General features: G+C 35.3%; 2 protein-coding genes and 1 non-coding gene across 6 annotated transcripts; all 3 read right to left on the reverse strand.

Moving 5' to 3' along the window:
- Window positions 1–1,301: 1,301 nt before the first annotated feature.
- On the reverse strand, window positions 1,302–6,454 carry LOC122051609. Of its 3 annotated transcripts, XM_042612815.1 has the most exons (9): window positions 6,295–6,454; window positions 5,180–5,366; window positions 3,550–4,849; window positions 3,274–3,443; window positions 3,101–3,158; window positions 2,717–2,865; window positions 2,099–2,185; window positions 1,697–1,825; window positions 1,302–1,458 (listed from the first exon to the last, which is right to left on the reverse strand). In XM_042612815.1, the coding sequence occupies exons 2-9, from the start codon at window positions 5,246–5,248 to the stop codon at window positions 1,384–1,386; spliced, it is 2,037 nt and encodes a 678-aa protein (XP_042468749.1). In that variant the 5' UTR covers window positions 5,249–5,366; window positions 6,295–6,454; the 3' UTR covers window positions 1,302–1,383. The 3 variants fall into 3 exon arrangements, with proteins under 3 accessions (XP_042468749.1, XP_042468751.1, XP_042468750.1); XM_042612817.1 differs by lacking the exon at window positions 6,295–6,454 and having other exon boundaries at window positions 3,550–4,866; window positions 5,180–5,321; XM_042612816.1 differs by lacking the exon at window positions 6,295–6,454 and having other exon boundaries at window positions 3,550–4,893; window positions 5,180–5,317.
- Window positions 6,455–6,669: 215 nt separating this feature from the next.
- TRNAE-CUC lies at window positions 6,670–6,742 on the reverse strand. The gene has a single exon. It is a non-coding gene; the product is annotated as a tRNA-Glu (tRNA).
- A 265-nt stretch (window positions 6,743–7,007) lies between these two features.
- On the reverse strand, window positions 7,008–14,637 carry LOC122051610. Of its 2 annotated transcripts, XM_042612818.1 has the most exons (7): window positions 14,531–14,637; window positions 11,265–12,511; window positions 10,443–10,503; window positions 10,252–10,367; window positions 8,645–8,735; window positions 8,241–8,288; window positions 7,008–7,330 (listed from the first exon to the last, which is right to left on the reverse strand). In XM_042612818.1, exons 2-7 carry the CDS (start codon window positions 12,491–12,493, stop codon window positions 7,283–7,285), a joined length of 1,593 nt encoding a protein of 530 aa, XP_042468752.1. In that variant the 5' UTR covers window positions 12,494–12,511; window positions 14,531–14,637; the 3' UTR covers window positions 7,008–7,282. The 2 variants fall into 2 exon arrangements, 1 of the variants encoding a protein (XP_042468752.1); XR_006131466.1 differs by lacking the exons at window positions 7,008–7,330; window positions 8,241–8,288; window positions 8,645–8,735 and having other exon boundaries at window positions 10,279–10,367; window positions 10,443–10,600.
- Window positions 14,638–14,947: the final 310 nt, after the last annotated feature.

Genomic DNA, 14,947 nt, shown 5'->3' on the forward strand with positions numbered 1-14,947 from the left:
ACTGAATAAATAATCTCGTGTTGTCGATCCTAAAAGTCAGGTCAATTTACTAGGTTATCTAGAAGATGGTTGCCTATTGCCTAATCTGAGTGTAGACTCCTAAGTGAACGTGCCTTGGGAGATGCCAGCGGAGTCGAGAAGCTGAGTCACCGAGTGGGGAGATGCTGAGACCTGCTTTCAAGCAGTTTTCTCCAAACAGATTCGTCTCACCTCCAGCTGTGTTTCAAGATTTTCTCAGATCATCTGCAAAATCATGCACACAACTAAACACTGATTGTTTATGGCTAACTGAGAATGCATCCAAGTGTTATCACGAGCAGTTCAACTAAGCGAATGCACGATTGAAATGGAAGAATCGGGAAACAAAGGTGGAGGAATTCTTTTACTATTGCTTTCGCTTTTTCCTTTGCTCAAAATTTAGCCTCCTTGTATAAGAGGATTCACCCCTGCTACAATGAATGACCGAATTATGGTCATTTAATGTTGAATTTTAATGTCAGCCATTATTATTGAGACGTTACGGGATCGCCGTTAATGGATTTAATATTAACCATTATTGTCGATTCATTACAGAATTGTCATTAATAGATTTATTATCAGTCATTATTGCTGAGACGTTATAGAATCCTGATTAACGAATCTAATATCAATCATTATTATCAACACATTACACAATCGTCATTAATAGATTTAATATTTTCGTTGCACTATTGAGCAGATAGTAAAAAGAGATTTTAAGTGGCAAAACATTGATTCATTCACTGGACAAATTTGTCTCAGCCGATCCAACATTTGATGCATAAGTCATACTTACACACGAGTCAACTTAATTCAATGTAAATCTAGACCCTGAATTTGCACTCCTACATACCCATGCGTGAGAAAGAACCTTCTCATGCATATGCTCACAACATTAATACATATGTCATAATTTACACCAATAATAAAATCAAGAAACTCTTTATGTAAAACTAAAAACTCATACACAATTAAATTTCTTTTTCTCCACCTCTTTATTTCATTCACATTTCCAACAAACAATTCTTCAAACACACGAGTTTCTCCGTAATTTCCTTTCCTTTTCACAATTATACACCTTCTTGTTGAGTAAATTTGGAGTTTAATCATCCCCTTGAAACTGCAATTTTTTTCGAGATTGATCGCCAAGGGTGGCTTGTAGTATGTAGTTCCATTTCTTTGTTCAATTTTAAATGAAAATTTTTAATGTTTCTGGATTTCGTTTCGTAATTAGTAGCATTGGTATGCAATTTACATATACACAGTGAGTAGATGTCGCAGTCTTAATACGCAAACATGGCATCCACCAAAGCAAATAATAATATTATTTACACAATATTTATCTGGATTCTACTGACATGTCCTCTAGTCTTGTGACGTCGCTACGTATCGCCTCACTGCAGTCTCGTTCACCTCGAACATGAGTGGCATAGACATAACCTACAAACACATCGATCTGCATCATCCATCAGTGATCAACTGTATGAATTACTGATATTGAATTGGGCTGATTCTACTCCATTCCAAAATGAACAGACTACTGCATTTGTCTATGTAAGACCAGTGTCACGAGGACTAGTGTTTGTAAAATCAGACTGGGCAGCCAGTTCAACCGGTTAAACCAGGAATTGCAACTCTAGTGTGGTTGGAATGTTTACAAAGTTGACTATCCGCGTACCTCAACCAAGGATTCAGATTTTAGGTGTATCCAACTTTTGGTTGCCACTTCCTTGCCATTGACGAATATCGAATGCTTACCAAAGTTCTTGAGAACAAATGATCCATCTTTACGCATCTTAATTGTTGCCTGTAAGAAAAAGGTTCATCCTCCTAAAAATTCAAGAATAAAAAGATAGAGATAGATATTCGTCTGGTGGGTCAAGTGATTATCCCCAATGGCCATGTGTAAATTGTGTTTCTCAAGAGAATAATGATTTTCTGCCGAACAATCTTATGCCTTGTTCTAATCATCTGAAATCCATTTTAAGCATAAGCTTTAGACATTCCATCAGGGATTTCAGTAGTTTTCAGGTTTGAAACGAAAGTGTATCTTTGCTTGCAATCAAATAATGCTCTATACCTGGAATCGAGATATTTTATTGGCACGTCCTTCTCGTCCCAAGTCAATGTCAACTTTTGCCTCTTGAGTTGCTCTTCCCATTGAAACCTACGTTGAAAACATTCAAAAGAGAAAGAGGATGTGAAGCCAAGTATAACAAATTGGTTACTTCACTAAGTTTGAAGACTTTTTTGCAAGCTTATCATTACTTCACTGGGTTTTAAGACTTCTAGTACAGGAATGCGAGAGAAATTATATCGCAAGAGTAAGGAAGTAAATAAGGAGATAGTGATAGAAAAATGCAGCAGTTATATGATCCTTACTAATATATAATACAAACCTGAAGAAGTTGCTTAGAAATACTTACTAGAATTCTTAAATCTTTTAATTCAATCCCAATCTTCTGCCTAAACTGAGAAGAATCTTGCTAGTAGTAACAATATAGGTAATTACTGCTAATTGTCTATAAATCAACTATATGAAAGTCCATGAAGAATAAAATTAAAACTGTAGAATTGGAATCCTGAACAAATGGGTAAAGCAACTCAGGAACAGACTGGATAACTTATAAAACAGATTCTAATCTCAAATTAAGTTCAGAACGTTAGGCATAAAATGGCCAATAATGGGAAAGACTACCTTTGTCTTTCTCATGAAATATTTCAAATGACGACCGTAGAGAACTGCTAAAGCGCCACAAGAAGAAATTGCTCTATTTATGAATGATCTAGCACCCAGTTCGAGCCTTATGATTGCCTTCTTACCCACGTCTGATTGGTATCTTGCAGCTGAGAAAGAAAGCAAGTGCTATAAAATTCTGTGGCTGTAAAAAAATTAAGTTAAATACAGAAGATAATGGACTTGTAAATTGAGAGCCCATGCCAAAAAAACCAATATCATGTTCATTTCCACTTCAGCAGGAGGAGTTCCACTATGTCATGCAGCAGATAAAACCATTTTGAGAGGGCCAAGGAAATTGCCAGATATTTACTCTAAATGTTCAGACAAATAAGCAAATATTACCTTCCTTAGTAAAGGAACAAGATCCCTGATCGTATAAATCCAAGTCCATATCAAGAATCTAGAAAGAAAAGCTCACAGATAAGTTATACAACTTGTGGAACCCAAGCATGGATTTATTGCAAATTTCAAAGCTACAGTACAGCAAATTCAAAGAAGTTGAAGTCACATTTTACCATAGCTTCGATCTCAGCAGATCTAGGTATGTCAAATCCACTGTCTAGAAAACTCTCCTCTTTATCGTCTGTTGGGGATTTTTTTAATGGAACAGGCAGTAACAATTGCTGGGAAAATTTCTCTGCATGTGATGGAAGCACACCTTGTGGCACATTATAAGAAGTTGAATCTGCACGAAAAGAAAGCTTATAGTTTTCATGCTTGCTTAAATATGAACTTATGGATGGGATGAACAAGTAGAACTACTTTTATGCTAGCGCCAGAGGAGTGATCACCTCGAAGTGACCAACGATCCATCTTGTCGTGATTACATGTTTGAAATAAATGCTTAACCTGTTCTTGCTTTCTGGAAGTCATCAATCCTACAGATCTGTCTCTGCCCAGTGGAAAACCCTTTGCAGAAGAAAAGTCATCCTTTCCTTCATGTTTTGAGGAACAAAACAATGGAAGAAAAACGTGATCATTGCACGGAATTTCCTGATCTTCTGTGTTTAAAAAACAGGTCGTAGAACTTGACTCTGGAAAATTTGATGGAAAAAGGACTTCTGAAGGAGAGGAACTGACATTAGTTACATTACAAGCATTGCCAGTTGCAATATCAGTAAGTAATGTTTTTGAAACCTCTGTTGCAGTATGCTGATCAGAATTGGGCATAACAGCTTCATTTGCACCACAATAAGTACTAGAGAAAATTGAGTCTATGTTTACAAAAGAAGGCTTCACTTCATTGTACATATCCATGCCAATTAGAAGGTTATCATCTTCATGACAGTGTGTGTGGTGATTCAGGAATTCCATGCCTTCTTCTGAGATATGGGGATTATCTAAAATAGTTTCTGATGCTCCAGCATCTAGTTCTGGCTCTAATTCCACACCAGGACAACTTGAATCGATCCTCTTGTCCTCATTTCTGCTCTCATAAGGTAACTTAAGAGACGGAGATAAATAGCATAAGCTATCACATGTATTACCAAGTTCTCCAATCTCTGAGCTTAAATTATCCTCAGACAAGGGCTCTAAGAAATCTATGTCGATTTTCTCATGTGAAGTTTCCTCTTCAACAAAGTCAACATGGTCATTAGCATGACTCAGAATTTTATCATCACCAACAACTGCATCTGACCTACAATGTTCATAGATCTCAGCATCATAATAAAAGTTAGTTGATCCAGGAAGATCATTGACTTGATAATTGTCATGAGTTAATTGATCTTCATGGCTACTAGCATATGGTTTAATGATATGTGGACCAGCTTGTGTAACGAAATCAAGAGAAGCTGAAGCACATGGATCATTGCAAACTCTCTTTTGCATTGCATAATAATAGCTCTGAACACTCTGGCCTTTCCTTTTTCCAAATGAAGTTTGCATGCTTTTAGAATCATATATTCTGCTTCCTTTAGAATGTCCGGGTAAAGAAAGTTGAAACTCAATCTCGATAAAACGAGTAGATGCATCTTCTGATGCATCGAGGTCATAAAGAAGTGAATACCAACGGCTTTGTAATTCTTGTATGGTAAATCGTCGGGAAAATTGTACTGCACCTTTAGCCAATGACTCCAGAGAAGCACCAGCCTGTCAAATGAAAGGGCCTGTAGCATTTGTCTTCATATTCAATTCTAACAATGATATGAATAACAAATGGGGAAGTCTGTCAGCAATTTAAAGTGTGAATGAAAGTGAGTAGTCTACCCATTCTCACTTATACTATCACTCATATAAGTAGGGATTATGAAGAAATCAACATTGGTCCATTTCTTACTATAGAATTGAATGAAGTCAGCCACGTGAAGAAATAAACAAAGGAGATAAGAGAACAACAAAGACAGATAAAAAAAATCCACAAGAACAACATCAATCAGGCAACCATATAACCCAAGGAAAAGGGAAAGAGGGAATTAATACCTCAACAGCATTCTTCAACAAAAGATCATCCTGAGGAATCCACTTTGCCATAGGAGCAAACATGCCCATCTCTGACCAAGCAAACTGCTTCAACAGCTTTATTTTGTATTTTATGGATGAACACAGAGGCTAAGAATCAATTGTGTTCCTGATTTAAGTTTGTGGAAAAACAAGCTTGGGCAATTCTCTGGACAAAAAGAAACATGGAATTACTCCACAATACATGTTGAAGCAAACATGTTCTCAAATTGGCTAATAGATCCATAACCAACGTATGATTTAGCCACATGGGCAAAACAAACAATTACAACAGTAGTTCAGTTGATTTTGCAATAGGTATGTATTCACATATAACAGACTAATCTAAGGCGGAAACTTAGAACCTATAGTCATCACTAAGTTCGAGTCTTACACCTTCTGAAAACATTGAAAACTGTAAAGCTTTATACGTGCTCTGAAACTGAACTAGACTCTTGCTGATGTGGTGGAATTTGAGGATGGTTAATTGCCACATAAACCTATGTTAGAGAATATGTCCATGTGAAGCTCATCGATGTTACTCATTGAGCTCTCATGTCATAAGGACACTCACAAGCTAAGAAAAGGTATTTCAAAGTTCATAAGCAAACATGACAATGATAAATAAGCAAATAAAGTAGTTAATATGGTCGAGATTAAAGGTTTATCCACCCAGTTGCTCGCAAAGCTGTGGTTAAACACTCTTCCCTTTTAAAGTTGCCTCTAATAGAATTAATCTAGCTAATATCCTTAAATGTAAGTATACGAATGAAAGAAACTAACCAAATCCCTAAACAAAAAATAATAATAATAATAACAACAAGTAGAATAGTCCGTCGGCGAAGATATAAATGGAACACATAGCGAGGAGATTGCCTAAAGGCCATGAAGACAGTATCTCTCCTTCCCTATTTGTCTAGGAAAGAGTAGTACTAATCCAAGCAATAATTTTTTCTGGCTATACGGAACATGAAAAAGAAAATCTTCACATGAAATCAACCTAATAACAGCACATAGAATCCCGATCCACCAATTTTGTTTTCAGGAACGATAAAATATAAACCAGATTTGAACTTTTTCTAAAGGGAGAAATATACTCTTCAGATCGATCGAATAACTTCGAGAAGCGTACGGTGGACGAGGGAGGCGGTGGCAGTGGCGAGGGCTAATCAAAGGGGCGGCGAGCAGGGGAGGGAGGTCGCCGGCGACAGCTATGGCAGTGACCGGGAGACTTGGGGAAAACTCAGTGGGTATCGGACTAGATAATCGGGGGCCAATAATTCGGGCCGGATTTGGATTCGGATCACAAAATCAGGATCCATTAATACGTTCTTCTTTCGGTGTGTGTTTTTTTTCTGTTTCTTTTTTTACATAAATGCCATTCCACTTGCATTCTAGAAAGAAAAAACTTTCATTTTTAAATAAAAAATTTATCGAAAAATCATTTTACCATTTTTTGCATCATAAAAGGATTCCGTTGCCGGGACTCGAACCCGGGTCTTTCGGGTGAGAGCCGAATATCCTAACCAGCTAGACTACAACGGATCGTTTTACATTCATAAAATAATAATATTTAATTCTGTTCCATAATATTAATCAATCAGTTATATTTGTCGCTAGTCAAGCAATTATTGGTACAATGAAAAGGGCTAATTTAGATATTTTGAAATATAAGGACCTCACTCACAAATACCTTTTCAGTACCAGGGGCTATCTGGGTAATTGCTCAAGAATATCTTGATTCTTGCACTCCTAGCGGTTTTTTGTGAAAAAAAAGCAGTAAAGTTTCAGAAATTGAATAAATGCAAGCTCGAGAAAAACTGGGGGAACTTGCCCTCTTTAACTTTTACAACAAAACTGTTTCATTTTCTTTACAACAATATCATTCTTCCAGTGCCTCTTACATTTCTCAAAAAATCTGGAAATAAAATAATGCTCGTCTACATCGAGTACTCAAAATCATATTTATATGCACAAGAATTATATGGGTGTGATGGTGTAAAGTTTCCACACAACAAAATTCCTAGAGTAAGATGTAAGAAACTAAACAGGGGGCATAGCATTTGTATCCTCCAAATCGACACTTCAGTTGGAGTCGTCTTTCATCGATTTGTCACTCAGATGATGCCTCAGCTGCATGGCATTGGCATGTTCAGAAACAAAACAATATAAAAGTACTAAGTTTCAATACAAGTAAACAAACAATCTATTTCAATTCAACTGAACACACTAAGAGGGGCAAGTCTTCTGGCCGAATGTCCGTCGCCTTGAGGAACACCTTATGGACCGAGCATCGCCGAGGAGGTGATGTATCACCATCAGATGGAAGCTCGGCATGGCCTAGCCATATCAACCATGAGCCATTGACTCAGAGGACACTGACATTTACTAATCCAAGTGTGTAAAGCTAGCTAATACGCTTGCCAAAAAATTGAGTTTTAGAGATAGAACTTTACTTTCCTTGCACCATCCAATCAAGCACTTCTTATTCGCACTCAAAACTAACTTGAATGTCGAAGGATCCATGCTAAGAATCCTTAAGTGAAGAGCCATTTTGGCTCGCCTAATTAAATTAATTTCTCATCTAGATACCCAAGGCTCGCCGATATACCAGTTGTGGTTAAATAACGAACAAAAGTTATACAATGGATGGAATCTAGATGTTTGATATGTATAGAAACAAGAATGAGTAAAATTATAAAAGGTTGGGGAGTTTCAGTTTGATTTGATTCTAATCCAAGGTTGCATTTGAACTTTGATTTGGCTGATCGAACCAACTAATCAACACACCTCTATCTAACTATTCCATGCATCACAAATATATTTCTGATATGTAAGAAGATACAAGAACTACATTGGAATCCATGATATTAGTGGATAGGTAGGCGACTTCTAGATAAACATTCAATTCTAACCCCAAGTATCATGAATTCTATACATGTGGCAAAGACAGTATATTTCTAAGATGGTGTACCAAATATGCAGGCAACAAAATTTACGGAAAACATTGGATTAAATAACAGATATAGTTGTTGACGTGTACCCATTTTACAAGTTTCAGATCGTTGAGAACCTCTTCAGTTTTGAGCTCCTACAAGTATACAAGAGCAGGACAAAATTAGTGAAATACATACAATAAACCATCAAAGATGATCAATTCAAATAAAATTCCTGACACATTATGACTTGTAAAACTGATAAATCACATTTATATACTATTAGCCGTATTAAGAAACCATCAAGCTAAAACAAACAAAAAGGTTTCAATTTTGAACTCAGGTAAGCAGAAAGAGGTAGAATGAATTATAACAGAAAACAAGATATTTCACTGATCAATAATATCACATTATCGCATAGGTTACTTGGAATACAATAAGGAGCGGACAATTGGAAATAAGCAGACAAGCATCGCCTAAAAGGCTAGTTGATTTACTATAGATTACTCACCTGAGGCACTGCACAATCTGCATGAATTGGATCCCACTGAACAGCACATGAGCAATCCCAATCTTCACTCTGAACAATGAAAAGAGGAGCCCTGCAATGTACATTGAGTTAACCACATCTTCAAACTCTTCTAGAGTACATACAAGAAACATCTTGAAGAAGCATTTAAAGGATGAGGATCAAACTCAATTTTTAATCTTACAGAATTATCTTTAACTATCTAGACTGTCTGATGCTCACTTCCACTTCAAATATACCTTTCTCCATGAATCTACCATTCATGACGAAAGTTAAATCCAAATATCTTAGCTTGATCATGTCATTGTTTCTTGTTTTATCATTGCCATGTTATATCCAATTTTAGTCATGCTGAAAACACTTAGGGTGTGTTTGGTACACGCGTTTTCCATTTTTATTTTCTAGAAAATGCGCGTTTTCTGAAAAATGATGTTTGGTTTGCATTTTTCATGCTTGTTTTCTAAAAAAATAGCTTGCATTTTCTAGAAAAACAAAAAATGACAAAAAGTCGTTTTCTGTTTTCTAGAAAACGCGCGTTTTCCAGAAAATGAAAATGAAAATGAAAAACGCGCGTACCAAACGCACCCTTAGTTTCTAGAACTCAACAAAATAAAATTGTATGATTAGCAAATTTGGTAACCTACTACAAGAACAAATTGTGTTTCAACAAGGAGCATTACATAGATCTTAGTTCTCTATAAGATTATCTCCTAGTAGTACACAGATCTCTTAAATCACTTTTGATTATGTTTAGTAGATTTTTCTTGGATCACCTTTGACATCTTCAATTTTAATCAATTCTACTTGTTTAACTATACATTTTTTCTGAGTGTTCTTTGAATGTGTAGAGTATGATAGCCTCATAACTCATTTAGAGTTCTCATTTCTATTAAACAGACTTAATTATATGTTTTCTAACTACATAAAAATTAAAATCCCAGCCATGAAGTATGATTGGTCATACCAATTTTATAAAATTTTCCCGTAGGGACAAAGAATTATCTAATAAAACTCAAGAAGTTCTTTTTCATTTTAACCACTTAATCATTTTCATATTAACAATGTCTTCATCAATATCTCCAACAGATCCATGATATCTTAAACTCATAGCTGCAAAGATTCTTTTTACTCCATCCAAAGTAACTACACCTCACTTCTTTCTTATATTGAAATTGTATTTCACATATTAAATTTAGTTTTGCTTAGCCTAAAATCTGTAATTTCTAAATTTTTACAGCATACTTAAGCTTTGAGTTCAACTCATGGTGCACACCTTGTGAGCAAGTGTATTTTTTTAAGAGCTTAGGGCTTAGGTTATAGTATTTATGCTAAAGAAATTTTTAAAAAAATTACAACTCACAAGGTGTGCACCATGAGGTGGCAAACCTCTCTCTCTCTCTCTCTCTATATATATATATATATATATACATATATATATATATATATATACATATATATATATATATGAGAATTCAGCTAGTAAATCTAACCATAATCAATTAAAAAGATATTTGGGTATGTTTTTTTCAGTTGTTGGTATAGAAATAGATATTAAATCTTCCAAAAGAAAATAAGAAAAAGAAATTCACCTGCGCCACTTTCCACAAATAATCCCCTCTTTAGGTCCATCTGAAGACAAGAACTCCCGGCATTGGACCCAATTACCAATACTGCTAGGACATTGTGTCTTTCTTCCTCTCCATACCTAGTATAATCTATAACATTTAGCATCCAAAACAATGTGAAATAAGATTACTTAGATAAAAGCTTTACAACTTACATTCAAATCTACGGATTCATCAATATCCATTTCAGAAGGTTCATCAAAATAATCATCTTCACTGCATAATTAATGAGAATACATCAGGAACAATATGGATCGTGGCTTGGATAACCAATTGAAGCTTAAGGGACCAATTTGAAGCCACTCTACAGGAACTGCATGCACAAAGGAATGGAATATCTTCGATGGCAAATTGGAACCAAATAAACAATGGAAATGAACATAGGATTGACAAATAAAAGCTAGTGTGTATTGTTATTATCATAAAAACTAGTAACATTCTCTATGGGATAAAGTAAACATTTATAGATAGCCAGTCATCTTGAACAAGACAGTTTCTTCTTAGCTTATTTTTAATTCATCATGGGGTCAAGTATTATCTAACTTGTGGATTCCATTTACTATCAATTTTCAGTAGCATCATTCAAGGTAAATAAAATGTTTGACATGTGAATTATGTCCCATATTGCGTTTTTTGGAAAACACAAAAATAACTTACATGAAAGCTCATACAACTTTTCTTTGATGGCCATAAAAGTGATTTTTGTAGATGAATTCAAATGCAACAATATGTAGGTTAATAATGTGATTGCAAGAAAATTTTGTGTACCACTTGCAATATATGACATTTAATTTTGTAGGCTTGGATTACAATAAAACAGATTCTATCTTTAAGTGAATACAAGAGAATGTTTCAACAATAGGAACCAATATCTACTCTAGGTCAGATTTCATCCACAAAACAGAAATATGAATTAACATATCTCATATCATCTCAACAAACTAGGAAATTCAATGAGAGGTGAAAAGCTGGCGTACTTGGTAACTGGTTCAGACCAGTCCATAATTTCAGCTTGAAAATCTTTACCAATTCGAACCCCAGTGGTATATGGTTTACTGTCCTTCAACATGAATGATATGGAATACTTTCTGGAGGATATATTATATGTGTGACCAGAGATTTCACCTATGGTATCAGGTGACTTGCTGATAAGAAGTTTTGGCCTTTTCTTGAAGCAAAGTTGGCAATACCATTCATTCCCTGGAATCTTTGTCACACGAGGAACACAACAAGACTGATGATATGTTTCATCACACTGGTCACAAATAAGCATCTGCAGTGGGTCATCAAATAGCCCACATTTTTTGCATATCTGAGAAAGCTTGCTATTATCATCAAACGGAATTTGTAAATCAGAATGACTGCTGCTAGCACAACAATTTCCAATCAGCCCATGTTTCTTGAGTACATAGATACAAAGATCCTTTGCTGAATTAAATTCTCCTAGTTCCAGAACATCAGAAGAGGGGTCATCTGTATGTATCTTGATAAAAGTCGAAGTAAGTTCAAAATTAGATTTTGATGATGAAGATCTATCATTTAAATTATGGTAACTCTCCTGTGTAGATTTCGAAAATTTTACAATATTTGTTTTATCTAGCACTCTAAATTCTCCAATAGAACACATATCATGCAAGCCAGAGTCTTGAAATGAGTCAATGTTTATGGTAGGAACAGCAACAGGAGTTGTCTCAGGATCAGCTTTATGAACTTCCAACAAGCAGTCCTTGGAATCAATGCACAATTCAGCACCAAAATTTTGTGTTCCATCTGTTATATTATTATCTTCTGGAAGAAGAGCAAGTGAATTTCTTTGTAACTTCCTTCTCTTGTAGACATATGAATATCCGTCACTCTTATGTCCTGAACTTGTGCACAATTCATTTGGATTTGACACAGATGTCCAGCTTCCAGATGAAACTACTGGCTCCCTAGGAGGAAGTTCAAATTGTTCCTTATCGGTATCGGTTATATTATTGTCTTCTGGGAGAAGAGCAAGTGAATTTCCTTGTAGTTTCCTCCTCTTGTAGACATACTTATTAGCCATATGTCCTGAACTCATGAACACATCACTTGGCATAGATACATCAGTCCAGCTTCCAGATGAAGTTATTGTCCCACTAGGAGACAGTTCAAATTTTTTCTTGTCACTATAAATAGGATTTCTGGAGGTATCGCAATGGCATTCTTCATGGCTTGGAGACATTTGACAATTTTAACAACTCTGTAATCAACCACAGATTAAATAGTCACCTGATGAGACTGACAAGATGCAACTTATCGGTGACAAAACTAATAAGAAGAGAATACATGCACATGCAATCATGCATGTCAAGGCATTGAATGCCAATGCCTCCGCATGCGTTAACATTACCGAGGCATGCCACTCAACCTTGAACTTTTATCATATCAACACCATATGTGTTGGTCCAAGTTAAATTAATGTGGTAAGCATTTGTTAAAACTAAGTTAAATTGATGTGGCAATATCTCACCTATTAGGTTAAATGGCCCATTAGCCCCAATAAATGTTAGTCACATAAGAAAATCCTACAAACTTAAATGTTATTCCCACTCAACATTCAACTTGCACAAGCTTCTTTTAATCATTTATGTGAGTAGGCACTTTTATAACCTTGCATAAAGCTCGATAAAAGGATAAGTTTCATGAAGCTCACCACAAATGGTTGAGAAATACACATGATGATGATGTGACTAGTCACTTTATTATCTAACACAATATATAGAATAACATGTGTGAATGCCACCTTATCAATTTATTCTGAATATAAAAAATACCAAATAATAAGATGAGATTGTTATATACATCTAAGTTAAATAAAATTGTTCTTGCTACTCGTTGAGGATAGATTGTACTAAACCTACTTAATTATCCCTTTAAATCATGGTCCAATCTATTCTACATCGCCCAAACCCTAGCCATGATTTTAAACTGCCCTTGCATGGGCCACATATTCTGCTGACCACATGTCGAACAAAAAAAAAATCTAATATAATTCATTTGAACCAATTTATATTAAACCAAAATAACATAAAATTTGTAGATGCTCTATTTATAATTTACAAGTATTAACTTAAATACATACTTTGCAAATGATAAACATAGTAAATGTTAGTTACATGATTTGGAATTTTATGTCTTATCAAGCGACATAACTGAATTTTACTGTACTAGTAAATTACCAAAATCAATCCTAGTTGACGTAGATATTCTCTCTTGTACTGAACGTGTTGCCTGTGCCAAGAAGGATTCTACTGTGTCAACATTTAGTACATTTTGGTATGTACCAAAGCATATTGAGATGAATCCAACTAATGATATCTCAACTAGTTATATTTTATAACTTGTTTCTATAGTCTGATTATTATAGTCTAATTTTTATAGGGTAGTAAACGAGCCAAGCCGAGCTGAGCTTAGCTGTGTTCAAGCTTGTTATTTACTTATCGAGCTTGTTCAAGCTTGTTTATTAGAAATTTTATTAAGCTCGAGCCAAGCTTGAGCCTTTTATTGAGCTCAACTAAGAGCGTTATTGTCCTTACAAATAGGATTAAACGTTTATCTATAACACTTGATGGATTGTAGATATCCTTTTTTCTATTTTTTACTTTATCACTCTTTTCTATCTTCTTTTATATTCTTTTGACTTTAACCTCTATTGTACCAATTCGTTCACAACCAATAATTTTTTTTTTCTTAATCAAATCGAATCATGTTGTAGATTATTCCTCTAATTTCAATTGTTTAAAATAAAAGAAATCCCACATTCCAAAAAAAGAACCCTAGAAATATCCGAAATGGTGTCGAAACACCCTGAACCGTGTAGAAATCATTAGTGTGTAATAGCAACCCATCAAATATTGGCATCCACCATCTTTGACCTAAATACAACAAAACAACTTCACATTTCTAACATCATTTCACAGATTCCTCTGTACACTAACCAAACATTCCTCATCATGAACTTCCAAAAAAAAATCTAGTATAGTCAACTGGACCACACTGCATACCCTCGAATCTAGCAATATCCCACATATCAAATCCACCAATCAAGCTATATGACCAGCAAATTTGAAAATAATCACCGAGACGATAGTGCGATATTCACTAACCAGGTAACATCCGATAAAAGAGGGAAATTTCGCACCTCAAGGCAGCATATTCATGACAATAATGCATCAAGTAGCGAATCGAAGGAACAAATGGGTGTAAAAATTGGTCTTACCAAAGCTACATGGAGGCCCCCGTCTCAGAGAAACCCTAATCCCTCTCTCTCCCCCTGTCAGGAACCGACGCAAGCGTCTCCACAGATTCTTCTCTCACCCTTTAAATAGTTCAAGTATCAAAACAGATATCTTTTTGATACTACGTACTCTTCCCATGCTCTCCACCGTTAGATTCGGGTCTTCTCAAAATCCTTAAAAAAAATTTAGGGAGGGAAAATTTTAAGCTAACATGTTCCCACCACTTCTCCGAATCCCGATCGTTCGATCCAATCAAACTATCGAAAATAGACGGTCACGAAGGCCTTGTGTACCCGAACTCATATCCAGTAAATAATTTTACTCGAAATAAAAAATGAGATACAATTAAATTCCAAACAAGTAGTTTGTAGTCTGATGTGTTTTTTCTTATATATGGA

The sequence above is a fragment of the Zingiber officinale genome, chromosome 3A (assembly GCF_018446385.1).
Source record: "Zingiber officinale cultivar Zhangliang chromosome 3A, Zo_v1.1, whole genome shotgun sequence".
Lineage (NCBI taxonomy): Eukaryota > Viridiplantae > Streptophyta > Magnoliopsida > Zingiberales > Zingiberaceae > Zingiber > Zingiber officinale.

Bases quoted from the DNA above. Each gene is read 5' to 3' on its own strand.
- LOC122051609 (XM_042612815.1), bottom strand. From the start codon at position 5,248: ATGGGCATGTTTGCTCCTATGGCAAAGTGGATTCCTCAGGATGATCTT. The intron at 1,826-2,098 runs GTATAGAGCATT...TTTTTCTTACAG, and splicing joins ATAAAATATCTCGATTCCAG to GCAACAATTAAGATGCGTAA. The intron at 1,459-1,696 runs GTACGCGGATAG...ATGTGTTTGTAG, and splicing joins AATCTGAATCCTTGGTTGAG to GTTATGTCTATGCCACTCAT.
- LOC122051610 (XM_042612818.1), bottom strand. From the start codon at position 12,493: ATGTCTCCAAGCCATGAAGAATGCCATTGCGATACCTCCAGAAATCCT. The intron at 10,368-10,442 runs GTAAGTTGTAAA...AGATTATACTAG, and splicing joins ATGAATCCGTAGATTTGAAT to GTATGGAGAGGAAGAAAGAC. The intron at 7,331-8,240 runs GTACACGTCAAC...AATGCCATGCAG, and splicing joins ATCTGAAACTTGTAAAATGG to CTGAGGCATCATCTGAGTGA.